Source organism: Chelonia mydas, chromosome 4 (assembly GCF_015237465.2).
Source record: "Chelonia mydas isolate rCheMyd1 chromosome 4, rCheMyd1.pri.v2, whole genome shotgun sequence".
Taxonomy (NCBI): domain Eukaryota; kingdom Metazoa; phylum Chordata; order Testudines; family Cheloniidae; genus Chelonia; species Chelonia mydas.
In genome coordinates this window covers 84,542,158-84,555,814 of record NC_057852.1, presented here as the reverse complement: position 1 = coordinate 84,555,814, position 13,657 = coordinate 84,542,158, and the positions used below count along the sequence as shown (strand labels likewise).

General features: G+C 48.3%; 1 protein-coding gene across 5 annotated transcripts in view; it reads right to left on the bottom strand.

Moving 5' to 3' along the window:
- The window catches only part of FGL1 (fibrinogen like 1), a 54,760-nt gene extending 42,064 nt beyond the window's left edge, over positions 1-12,696 (bottom strand). The window contains exons 1-2 of one of the 5 annotated variants that reach the window (XM_043546154.1): positions 12,503-12,696; positions 323-398 (exon numbers count right to left, since the gene is read on the bottom strand). In XM_043546154.1, coding sequence (XP_043402089.1) covers positions 323-388 — 66 coding nt within the window. In that variant the 5' untranslated portion in view covers positions 389-398; positions 12,503-12,696. Of the gene's footprint in view, positions 1-322; positions 399-11,385; positions 11,474-12,502 lie in introns of those variants that run through there. The other 4 variants (XM_043546153.1, XM_027825121.3, XM_043546150.1 and 1 more) reach the window with 4 other exon arrangements.
- Positions 12,697-13,657: the final 961 nt, after the last annotated feature.

The window sequence follows — 13,657 nt, the reverse complement described above, 5'->3', positions numbered from 1 at the left end:
GCCAGAATATAAGAATTTGAGAGACTGTTCTTGTGGTAATTCTAGCCTGACCACAACAGGAATTACTGCCACAGAAGTCCACTCCCACAAAGCTCAATCTCAGGAGATTTCCAGATCCAAGAAATCTGACTGATTTGGATGTTTGTTATATCGCCCAAACTTTTGGGTGCTTCTCCAAACAATCCTTCTGAACTTTTTGAAGTTAACCTATCGCTAGAGGAAAATTTAGACATAAGAATAATGTAACTTATTCTTGACCTCTTCTATACTGTTAGAAATAAACAAGGGCATTATAAATACGATTGGAATTAGTAAAACTTACCGAGTTACCAATGGCCATTATTAAGCAATTTGCAAGGATGAAATTAAACAGTCTCAAAATCTTCATTCTCAGGAAACTGCAAAAGAAAGTAACAATAAAATCTGCATTAATTTAAACCTGTTTTATTTAGCTCTTTAAAATCCTCCAGGCACTATTTTCACTATATTTAAAATAAGTGTGGGGGGGGGATTATTTTGGTGGGGGCAGGGAAACCCATACTTTCTTTACCCATCATGAACAAGCAAAAAAAAAAAAAGGGCAGCACAAAATCATTCCCCCCCTTGCATGCCACTTTTAATAGATCACCAATATTCATTTGAATGAGTACTGAAAATATATTTTCATGCAAAGATATTCAGAGGCTAGGAAATCACAAAATTGCAAAAATGCAAAACAAAAAAACAAACAAAAACCTCATTCACTCCCATTGACTTTGGTAGAAGCAGGCTTGGGATAATGTTGAGGCTGCACTGGTCCTTGAGAAAATATGGACAAGACAGAAAATATAAAAGGTAGGACAAATTTGGCTCTCAATTACATCAACAGAACCGAAAGGTGAATTTGGTCTGAATTAGAGAAGATGTCTTCTATGAAGCTCTCCTGTCAGCAGGATAGAATAGAACATAATCAGACCTCTGCCACAGAATTATTGTTAGAAATATGTAGAATAGAAACTGATATTCAGCTTCCATACCACTGATGACAAGATATAGGGTTGCCAACCCTCCAGGATTAGCCTGGAATCTCCAGGAATTAAAGATTAATCTTTACTTAAAGATTATGTCAGGTGATGAAACCTCCAAGAATAGGTCCAACCAAAACTGGCAACCCTAGACAAGAACTGCTTTTGAAAAATTTTCTGGGAGTATGTTGTACTGTACAGTATATGACATTTTAAACTGCTTTACTTGAGTTGTAAACTCAATTAATTATTATTATTATTACAAGTATTACAATTATTATTATAATATCATATTTCAAAAAAACCTTACATTAAAAAACATTGGCCTGCTAAACCCAGGGTTGTGAGTTCAATTCTTGTGGGGGCCGTTTAGGGATCTGGGGCAGAAATTGGGGATTGGTCCTGCTTTGAGCAGGGGGTTGGACTAGATGACCTCCAGAGGTCCCTTCCAACCCTGAGATTCTATGATTCTATGAAAAGCTCTTATGACCATAGTGTCTCAGTGCCTCAACATTAATAAAATTAGCCTCACAACTTCCTGTTTGGTAGGGTAGTGTTATTGTCCTCAGTTTAGAGATGGGGAACTAAGGGCTTGTCTACATGAGAAAGCTGTGTTGGTTTAACTTGAATTGGGTTTTTTAATTGATTTTGTTAAACTGGTGCAAACTGCTGTATCGACACTCATTTCAGTTTAAGAGTAGCTTATTTCAGTTTAACTTAAACCAATTCCTAACTGACTTTAACTAAACCAAAATAAGCCTGGTTTAAACTGGAATAAGAGTGTCCACAGAGCCTTTTGCACTAATTAAATTAGTTTGAAAAACAATTTCAATTAAACCAATGCAAGTTTGTGGTTAGACAAGGCCTAATATACAGAGAGATTAAGGTTCAATTTTAGCAAAGCACTTCAGTATGTGCGTGATAGAGAATAGCTTTTGTGGAAATTTCTACTAGGTTTATTTACACATGCATGTGCAATGCCAAAGGAACACTGGCAGATTGTTCTTTATATTGTGTAACAAAAAACAGTGTGCATATGTGATGTATCTTTTTTTAAACTCTTATAACTCAGCCAAATCAGATCTAATGTTCACGAGACCTCTGAAAAGCACATGTCCTAGAGGCTCTGGACCTGCCAAATGTCATTTTTATCACCTTCATTTTGCAGATCTTTTGATTTTGTAGAAAAAATGCATTTTTCCCACCATGTAATTTACTATGCTTGAAAATGGCTCATCTGTTTTTGGTGAAATGTTCAGAACAGAAATCATTCTGGGACAGAGAGCAAATGTATCAAACTTCACCCCAAAATTTAAAACTTTGAGAAACCTGAAAATGACCATTTAGAATGAAAAACCCTGGGCAATGTTAATGTAAGTGTTGCTATGTGCCACGGACTGAAATTTTTAAAGTTACCTAGGGGATATGGATACCAAATTCCCATTAGTTTTAATGGCAATTGAGCATCCAGTTCTCTTAGGGAAGATTTGAAAAAAAAAAAATCACATTTTATATTAAGGTTACATTTAGAAAAAAATTATGAAGGGTTAATAAATGATTAATAGATGTTTTAATAACGGTTAATCAATTGTTAGAGTCTAACAAGCCAAGCCAAATAACCATGGCTTTTAGCGTTCTATAAAACCTACCACGAATGTGCTGCTGACAGTCTCTAATGCTACTCATACCTGTAGTAGGTTTCCAATATCTACTGATCACTGACTAGCCCTTTATAAACTTTTTATAAATGTGTCTTTGTGACAGGTGTCGGTCGGTCCTCCGAGCCCCTAGGGGCGATGGAGAGCTATGGTCTCCCTGGCAGGCCTCAGCCACACCTTCTGGGCATTGGGGAATTAGCGGGGAAGGTGTGCCGGCCGGAGTCAGTAGCGTGCCCCTCAGGCCGGGGAGCGCCGGCACGAGTCAATAGCGCGCCCCTCAGGCAGGGGAGCGCCGGCACGAGTCAGTAGCGCGCCCCTCAGGCAGGGGAGCGCCGGGGTAGGGGAACGCAGGCCCACCCAACTCCACTGCGTTCCAGCCCAGGGCCCTGACAGTGGCGGGAGGTGAAAGTCCCGCCGCTGGGTCAGCGGGGCCGTACGCGCCCGTTGACCAAACACACCCACCCCACGGTGTAGTTCGGCCCCTGGGCTACTTCCTACCCAGTCTCTCAGGCGGGTCGCTCTGGTCCCTCCATCTCCTCCGGGTATTCCGCTGCGGGCCACTCCCACTCCCCCTCGGTATCGGACTCACGCTGGCCCGGGCTGCAGTCAGGCCCCTCCAGGCCCTCTGGGTATTCGGCGGCTGGCAGCCCTGGTTGCCACAGGCCTTCCTCCCGGTCAGGCTCCTCCTTGCCCAGGGCTTCTCCTGGGTCAGCAGCAGGATCGCGAGGGAGCAGCCAGCAGCCTGCATCTGCCTCCCTCCCTGGTGCTCTCTTCACTGGGCAGAGGGCCCCACCCTTTATACTTCCTGCCCCACGCTTCCCCTTCCGGGGATTGGTGGAAGCTTGGCCTGGCCCCGCCCACTCAGGCTGAGAGGGTGGCTCTTCACCCTCTGGTTCGGAAGGGAGCCACCCTGGCTCCCTACATACCCCACCCCTCAAATCCAGCTCCCGATCTTCGGAGCTGGCGTCCTCACCTTCTCCGAGGCGGAATAGGAAGTCCACATTGGCGTTGTCTCGTCCCGCCCGATGGTGAATCGTGAAGGCATAGGGCTGCAGAGCGAGATACCATCCCATCAGCCTGGCATTATTGTCCTTCATCTTATTAAGCCACTTCAGGGGTGCGTGGTCCGTAACCAGTATAAAGGGGACCCCAAGGAGGTAGTAGTGGAGAGCATCAACTGCCCACTTAACGGCTAGGGCCTCTTTCTCCATGACGGAGTAGTTCCGTTCTCTGGGGAACAGCTTCCGACTGAGGTAAACAATCGGGTGTTCCTCCCCGTTCACCTCCTGCGAGAGGACCGCCCCAAGCCCAACGCCTGAGGCATCTGTCTGGATAATAAAGTCACGATGAAGGTTGGGGCTGAAGAGTATTGGATCGCTACACAGCCGTTCTCTGATGGTTCGAAAGGCCGTCTCGCACTCGTTGGACCAATGCACCCGGCGGGGACTGTCCTTGTCAAGAGCTCCATTAGCGGGGCCGTAATGCTTGCGAAGTGGGGTACAAACCGCCGGTAATAACCAGCTAAGCCCAAAAATTGACGTACTTGCCTCTTTGTGGTCGGCACCGGACATTCCTGGAGTGCTTGGACCTTCCCGATGAGGGGGCGGACCTGTCCCCGGCCCAAGGTGTACCCTAGGTAAGTGGTTTCCTCCCGCCCGATTCGGCATTTTTTCAGGTTGGCCGTCAGCCCGGCTGCGCGGAGGTCCTGGAGGACTGCCGCCACTTGGTTAAGATGTTCCTCCCAGTTATTGCCATAGATGACCACATCGTCCAGGTAGGCCGCCGCGTATTTCGTGTGTGGTTGCAACACCCGGTCCATCAAACGCTGGAAGGTTGCCCATGTAGGCCGAAAGGCATCCGGGTGAAATGGTATAACCCTGAAGGGGTGGCAAACGCAGTCTTCTCCTTGGACCTGGGATCCAAGGGGATCTGCCAGTACCCTTTGGTGAGATCTAAAGTGGTGATATAACAGGCCTCCCCGAGCCGGTCGAGGAGCTCATCGACGCGGGGCATCGGATAGGCGTCAAATTTTGAGATGGCGTTGACCCTCCGGAAGTCAATGCAAAACCGCTGGCTCCCATCGGTACGAGGACGACGGGGCTCCGCCACTCACTCTGGGATGGCTCAATAACACCCAGCTCCAACATCACCTGGACTTCCTCCTCTATGGCCTCCCGCATTCGACTAGGCAATGGCCGGGTTGTCTCTCGGACCACCACCCCGGGTTCTGTCTGGATCACATGGTAGGTGAGTGTAGTCCGCCCGGGTTCCATGGTGAACGTCCTGGGGAATGCCCTCACTAAGCAGAGTGCCTGTTCTTGCTGCTCGACAGTGAGTGTCTCTGCTAGCTGGGGTTCACCATTATCCGACTCCTCGGGTGGTTGGGGCCCCAGTTCCGGTTCGGGGGGATATGGGGCCACTAGGAGCCCTTCCCGGTCCTGCCAAGGTTTTAAGAGGTTTACATGATAAATCTGCTTTTCCTTACGGCGACCAGGTTGCTGAATCTCATAAGTTACCGGCCCTACCTGGCGGAGGACCTCATACGGACCCTGCCAGCGGGCAAAAAGCTTTGATTCCTCTGAGGGGAGCAGGGGGAGTACTCGGTCCCCTGGCCCGAATGATCGAGCCTGGGCGCCCCGATTGTAGTGTTGCTCCTGGGCTCTTTGGCCGGTGTTTAAGTTCTCCCTTGCGAGCTCGCCCGCCCGCCCGCGCCAGCCGCCCCTGCAGTTGTAAGACATATTGCAAGAGACCCTGTGTTGCGGACGGGTTGTGTTCCCAAGTCTCCCTCAAGAGGTCCAACACCCCGCGAGGTCGCCGCCCATAGAGGAGCTCGAACGGGGAGAACTTCATGGATGCCTGTGGGACTTCTCGAATCGCCAGTAGTAAAGGAGGGAGCAGCTGGTCCCACTGGCGGAGGTCCTGGGTGGGGAAACGCCGCAACATCCCCTTCAGGGTCCGGTTGAACCGCTCGACCAATCTGTCTGTCTGGGATGGTAGACCGAGGTCTGCAATTTCTTAATCCCCAATAGGGCACATACCTGGCGGAACAGCTTAGACGTGAAGTTGGTCCCTTGATCAGCGAGTATCTCCCGTGGGAGGCCCACCCTTGCGAAGATCTTCACAAGCTCCGCAGCGATAGTGCAGGCGGTGATACTTCTTAAGGGGATGGCCTCCGGGAAGCGGGTGGCGTAGTCCATCAGGACGAGGACGTATTGATGGCCCGCCTTGCTTTTTGGGAAAGGCCCGACTAGGTCCATTGCTACCCGCTCAAATGGCACACCTATGACTGGTAATGGGACCAGGGGGGCCTTCCGTACCCCGGCCGGGGCTGCATGTTGGCAGTCCGGGCACGACGCACAATATTCCTTCACCTCATGGTGGACGCCGGGCCAGAAGAACCTGGCCAGGACCCTGGCCACAGTTTTTTCCTGCTCTAAATGGCCGGCAGCCGGGATGTCATGTGCAAGCTTCAGGACAGCCCGACGATGGATGCAGGGGACCATGAGTTGGGTCCGGACCTCTTGGGTCTGGGGGTCTCGGTCAAGGCGGTAGAGCTGCTCGTGGTTGAGTTCAAACCTGGGCCACTGGGTGGTGCGCTGCGCCTCCACGACCTCACCATCCACCCGGGCCAGCTGCTCATAGGCAAACCGGAGCGTAGGATCCTCCCTTTGATCTCAGCTAAAGTCCACCAGGTTAGGAGGGGGACCCGCCATTTCCAGGCCATCCTGCCCGGGGGTGGGGCCTGGTTCAGCTCCAGGGTTGGAGCTCGAGTCAGATCCTGTCTTCTTCTCAGGTGGGCCTCCCTCGAACGCCTCTTTAGTGGGTAGGGATTGGAGCACCTCGACGAAGTCTGGCCAGTCCCGGCCCAGGATCACTGGATAGGCGAGAGATGACGCCACCGCCACATTCATCAACTGAATTACTCCGTGCACTGTAATGGGGACCCGCACCGTGGGGTACGATTTTACATCTCCGTGGATGCACTGAATCTGTACTTCCCCGACGGTCCGCTTGGTGTCCAAGAAGAGCGCCTGGTGGACCAGGGTCTGCCCACAGCCCGAATCGACTAGACCCACCACAGGGACCCCGGCGACTTCCATGGGAGCTGTCAGTTTGGCCACGGAGGGCAGACGGGTCCGTCGCTCCCTGGCGCACACCAGGCCAAAGTTACAGTCCATTGCAGGACAGCCCCGTTGCAGATGCCCATACTCACCACATCGGAAACAAGGTCCTACCTCTGGTCACGCCAGCCGCGTGGGGGCACCAGTGGGGCTGCAGAGTGGGCTGGGGCCTGGTGGTCGGGTTAAGTGTCCAGGGCCGGAGAGTGGTGTTGACTCGGGCCGTCGGGAAAACTCGGTCCTGCCGCCTTCTGGTCGTCGGGTACGATGGGGTGCGTTAGTTTGGGAGGTGGGCCCCCTCCGTTCAAGTTTCTGTGCATTGAGTCCAGGGTTTGAGGGGCGGGCAGCCGGTCCTATCAGGGCCTCAGCCTCGAGAAAGTCCTCCATAAGCGTGATGGCCGAGCTCAGACTTTGTGGCCGGTGCTGTAACACCCAAGCCCTCCGCTGGGGTGGGAGGATGTGCACGAATTGTTTGAGGATGACCTGTTCCGTCACCTCACCTGCGGTTCGACGCTTGGGTTGGAGCCATCGGGTACCCACGTCCTTCAGTTCCTGGGCCACCGCCCGGGGTCTGGCGCCCGGTGGATAGACCTTTTCCCGAAACCGGCGCAGAAAGGTTGCCGGGGTAATGTCAAAGGCATCCAAGATAGCCACTTTCACTCGAGCATAAATGTGGGCCTCATCATCTGGGAGTCCACGGTAAGCCTTCTGGGCTAGCCCCGTCAGATATGGGGTGAGGCATGTCGCCCATTGGTCAGGCGCCCAACCAGCCACTGAGGCAACCCGCTCGAAGGTCACTAGGTAGGCTTCCAGGTCATCCTCAGGCCCCATCTTGGCCAGACGGATCAGTGGGGTGGGAGGGGTCGGGGTGGCTGCCCGCTCCAGTTGAGCACCACCATGGCCCGACCACAGGGTTGCAAGCTGCTGAAGCACTGGGTTTGTTGTTCCTGGTGCTGGGCACCCAGGGTTTGAAGCAACTGCTGCTGGTGGGCGCCCAGCTGCTGCATGAGTTGGTGCTGCTGCTGTTGCTGGCTCTCAGCCAGGAACTTGATAAGCCTTTCCATCTCCATCTTTCCAGTAGGGGAGCTTCAGAGGCACCCTCGCACTAACCCCTTTCGGCAGGGGTTGGGATCGCCTGCCTGCATTCTCCACCACTTGTGACAGGTGTCGGTCAGTCCTCCGAGCACCCAGGGGCGATGAAGAGCTATGGTCTCCCTGGCAGGCCTCAGTCACACCTTCTGGGCATTGGGGAATTAGCGGGGAAGGTGTGCCGGCCGGAGTCAGTAGCGCGCCCCTCAGGCCAGGGAGCGCCGGCACGAGTCAGTAGCGCGCCCCTCAGGCAGGGGAGCGCCGGCACGAGTCAGTAGCGCGCCCCTCAGGCAGGGGAGCGCCGGCACGAGTCAGTAGCGCGCCCCTCAGGCAGGGGAGCGCCGGGGTAGGGGAACGCAGGCCCACCCAACTCCACTGCGTTCCAGCCCAGGGCCCTGACAGTGGCGGGAGGTGAAAGTCCCGCCGCTGGGTCAGCGGGGCCGTCTGCGCCCGTTGACCAAACACACCCACCCCACGGTGTAGTTCGGCCCCTGGGCTACTTCCTACCCAGTCTCTCAGGCGGGTCGCTCCGGTCCCTCCATCTCCTCCGGGTATTCCGCTGCGGGCCACTCCCACTCCCCCTCGGTATCGGACTCACGCTGGCCCGGGCTGCAGTCAGGCCCCTCCAGGCCCTCTGGGTATTCGGCGGCTGGCAGCCCTGGTTGCCACAGGCCTTCCTCCCGGTCAGGCTCCTCCTTGCCCAGGGCTTCTCCTGGGTCAGCAGCAGGATCGCGAGGGAGCAGCCAGCAGCCTGCATCTGCCTCCCTCCCTGGTGCTCTCTTCACTGGGCAGAGGGCCCCGCCCTTTATACTTCCTGTCCCACCCTTCCCCTTCCAGGGATTGGTGGAAGCTTGGCCTGGTCCCGCCCACTCAGGCTGAGAGGGTGGCTCTTCACCCTCTGGTTTGGAAGGGAGCCACCCTGGCTCTCTACAGTCTTATAAAGTATGATCTGAAAATCTCAGCCTTGACTATTTGTCATAAATTTTCTGAATCATAACTTTAAATTGTTTCCCATGCTGACCAGATATTATTATAGGCATTATATTATCTGAATATTTAATTTAAACTCAGAGGACCAAATTCTGTTCTTATTTACACCAGTGCAACCCTATTAATTTCAGTTTTAATGAAAGCAGAATTTGCAAAACCTGCCTGTCATTGAACTCTGACATTAATCTGGATTTCAAATACTTTGAACCATGACAAACCTGAGGCACTTTCACATATCTGTGTAGTCATTCTCTTGTTGCAGCTACTATAGTCTTGAAAGCAGCTGTTGCCACCTGTTACAATGATTTTCTTTCAGTCATGGGAGATGAGTGACCTAAGAGTACATCAGCTAGCTGGGCAACTTGCACATGACCTTTAGTTTCTAGCTTTGACTATCTCGGTCATACTACTTATTCTACATACAGTTGTGATCAAGATATATTGTCTAGGACTTGAGGATTATATTTCTTTCATTTAATAATTCATGTTCATCTAGTATGCATGACTGCAGGCATTTATTTTCATCAACTGCACACTAATCTTCACAGTCCAACTGTTCCACAGAGAGTTCCCCAATCTGAAGGGCTCAAATGGAGTGTTAATCCTTCCAGGATTGAACATCATTCTAACTAGAGTAACTTCATTGTTTAAAGGGAGTAGCAAACACACCTTAAATAGGTGTTGATGCAAAAGCAAACTTTACTCGTCAGAGTTCTTTTAGTCAGCCTATACCTCTTACCGTATGTTTGATCTATTGCATGTAAGCTATAGATCAGGTGTAGGAGTTTAGAATTTGTGCAGCTGAGTTTGTATATTCTATTAAAATGAAGTAACCATTCTATTTAAAAGGTCGCTCATTTTAAATGAAGTCTCTCTCATGCAGAGGTGCACAAGGATTGGCGTTGGAAGCTCTCTGGAATACAATTTTGTCTATATCGGCTCTAGCACAGCCAAAAGACAGCTTCACTGATATGATATCCATAGGTGCCAACTCTGTGGGTGCTCTAGGGCTGGAGCACCCATGGGGAAAAATTAGTGGGTGTACCCACCGGCAGCCAAGCTCCCCACCCCGCCCCCTCAACCACACCTCCTCCTCTGCCTCCTCCCCTGAGTGCGCCGTGTCTCCACTCCTCCCTCCCTCCCAGTGCTTGCCACTGCCAAACAGCTGTAGCAAGCTCTGGGAGGGAGCGGGGGGAGCAGGAACATGGCACGCTCAGGGGAGGAGGCGGGGAAGAGGTGGGGCTGGGGCAGGGATTTGGGGAAGGAGTCAAATAGGGGCAGGGAGCGGGCGGAGTTGGGGCAGGAGAGGGGCGGGGCAGGGGTGGAGTCGGGGTGGGGTGGGGACAGAGGGCGGTAGAGCACTCACTGGTGCCAGAAGAAGTCAGTGCCTATGATGATATCTGGTATAAATTCACCTCTTTGGCTTAGCTTCCCTATATTTTATTTATTTCTTCATATTTCAAATTCTTGTAAGGTAAATGGGACCACTTGTGAGGTTGCAGGTTGCAGAACTGGGCACTTAATGTATAGTACAACTCCTCCCATTGCACCTAATTAGACCTCCCTTCCAATATAACTTGCAGCAGGACCCTGTACTCCCACTGATTTTTATTAACAAAAAGTCATGGTTCAGGATTAGCTGAACCTTTGACCTCTCTGTCTCTCAGGTTGGAATCCTGTGATTCAGCCCACTTTTAGATTGGGTCTCCAGGTTACAGTATCCTGGTTTACCAACTTTGTTTCCTTAGCTAGCTCAACCAAGTTTGGCACCTGCCCAAAACTTCCCTTCAGGAGCGGTGATCTGTCTGAAAATACAAGTGGAAGACACCTTCTTCAAAACAAAGTATCATTTATTTATCCAGAGAAACATAACAATCAGAGAGCAAACGGACTGCAAGATAGACTGGAGAGTCTGTGGGGACTATTTCTGACTGCATGGTAAGATTGTTACAGTGATCCAGGAGTTCACATTAGTCACTGGCTTAGTGAAATCTAATTATAGAATATACCACTCGTCTGGGGTGTCCGCCCTATTTTGACAGTCTGCCCTGAGGTAGGCACTCACAGTCATGAGCCACTCCAGACAGACATCATGACAGTCTACATCCTCATGCTAATCTCTTTGCCTATTTAAACAGTTACATTCATTTTACATAGTTACTTACAACTTAATCAGAAATCTCCTTACAAGGTAAAACAATTAATTAAGAAAGTCTCTCTCTACACTATGTCAATGATTATAAATAAACAAACATTCACATATTAAAGCAGCAAGCAAGCCTATTCATTCCAATAAAGCTGCCATACGAGTAAATAAATAGTCACAACACAGCTGAAATCAGTCATATGATTTTAGTGAACATTTTTCTGTTACTGACTTTAGTGACTCCAAAGAGATAATATGTGCTGAATAATTATAAAGATGACTTTCCCTCTAACACCAACATTTACCCGTAAAGGAAACAGAAATTGTACACATAGGAGCTCTTCCCCTGAAAAACCTTCAAGGTGGATAACAGATCTTACAGATTCATTGTCATCAGTTTTCCACACACCATGAAGGGCCATAGGTGAAGATAAAAACCTAAAGAAAGTTCTTCTCATCTGAAGACACAAAATACTACCACTTGATCCAAAGGAGAATCATCTTTAGGTAAAGCAGTATTAAGGCTTATGAGATGTTCTGACATTCCATCCATAAGAGGACAGTGGTACCCATATAGTAGCTAAGATATTATAGCGGGGACGGGTTGTGCATGGCTCTCTGAGAGATTTTTAAATTATTTCACTGAAGAAAAAAAGCCAGGTTGATGTATTTAAACTTTCTTCTTCCATGCCATCCTTATGCATGGAATTTCCTCCCACTATTTATGCTCTAGTCAGACTTCCCCTCTGTTCAAATTCCTCCGAAAATCACTTATCTTTCAATGTTCTTCAGTGGTAATCCACCAAATAGATATCAATACCATCAAAAAACACTACACTGCTAAAATATTGGACTCTTGATGTGTGATTTGGTTTTGCCTGCCTGAATTCTGTAGATTGCAAGCTGTGTGGAGTTTGCACTGTGTCATCTGTATTTGTACAGTGCCAAGAACATCAATGGCGCTAAATAAATAAAATAAAATAAAATAATAATAGGCAAGAACCTTTGCAGTGAAGTGAAATCTCCTGCTGAAAATGTAAATTGGTCAGTATATGACCTGCAGGGAAATATTTTTCTCCTTGCATTCTTAAGAATTATTAAAAGCTAAACCATTCTCATGAACAAGTATTCATTACCTCATTATTCAAGCACTGCACTGTTTTACATTGGGTAATATCATCTACAGAAATGCACCCACTTTTTCTGCAACGCTGTCAATGATTTTAACCCATTTTAAGGCCTAAAAACAGTCTTGCCATAGTTCATGCATTAATGTATTAAAATATATTTAGGACTACAGATCTTAGTTTAGAGTTTATTGAATAACATAACTAAATGTTTTAGCAAAACATCTATATCCACCCTTAACACAGTCACACCATTAGAGATCATTAAAACAATATGTTATTAGTTCAAAAACATGTCCATTTTTACTCAGCATTGTAGAAAGCACCCCAAATCCCTGCTTACACCCTCAAGCCCACCTACCATCTTTACCTTTACTCTCCAGACATAACTTACAATTGTTAAATCTTCCTTGCTGATGCAAAGAATTCCACAGCCTTTCTGTGAGCGAGATTGTTTTTGCTATTAAATTCTGTAGAGTTGAGACTTAGGTCTGTTATGAGTCAGTGGGCAGGAATGTTACTGAGGAGTTGCAGTGATCAAGACTGTAACTAAATTGGAACACAGGAGAGAGAAGACTATAATATAGTGCATAATATACAAATTGAAAAAATAAATTAATAAAAAAAGAAAGGAAGAAAGAATCCATTCCTTTCTATGGCCCTGATCCAGGAAAGCATTCCTCATTAGGATAGCACTTCAGCACATGCTTAACATTAAGCGCATGCCTAAGTGCTTTCCTGAATCAGGGCCTAAATTTGTTAGGCTTCAGAAACACACAAGCATGTAAGATTAATTTAGAACTGTGTAATAGATAATACATTGTAGAGCTGGGAAAGTAAGGAATGTCTGCAAAAACACACAAACAAAGTAATGTAGAGAGAGCCAAAGGGGCTAGAGGCAGAGAATTGTGGTTGATATAAGGACATTCTAACTATGATGGACAAACACAGGGAACATTTATTATTGTATTAGTGACATCTTATAGGCACATGAGCCTTCGGACTTTGTTGGGACATAGTCATACTACTATGGGCTAATTTAGAGCTGGACAGAGATACATTTTCCATGTATGTTTGTTCAGATAAAAAAATTGAATTTGTTTTGACTGTTGGCACTTCACTTGTGTTGGTTTTCCAAAAACAGCCCAGCAAATGAGTGTACCGGTAGGCATGCTTCTGGAAAGAGTGAACTTTATAAGAAATATTAAGGAATATTCAGGGAAAGCAATTTTGGATAATTTTGAAAGTGAGTTTTTGCACTGGCAATCTAATTTTAAGAATAATACTTATCCACTCAGGGAAGAGAAATCATACTATGTAAGCCATAGGTTCAATTAAAACTAAACAACACAGCTCTAATTTTGCATTGCAAATGTTAAATACCTACAACAAAATGTTCACGAATGACCTAGATAACGAATCATTGCTAGAAGATATTCTGCAAGTCATTTTAAATAGCAGATAAAGCTGAGAAAATCATGATCTACAAGAATCTACACAGAAAGAAGACATTTATTATTAGAAG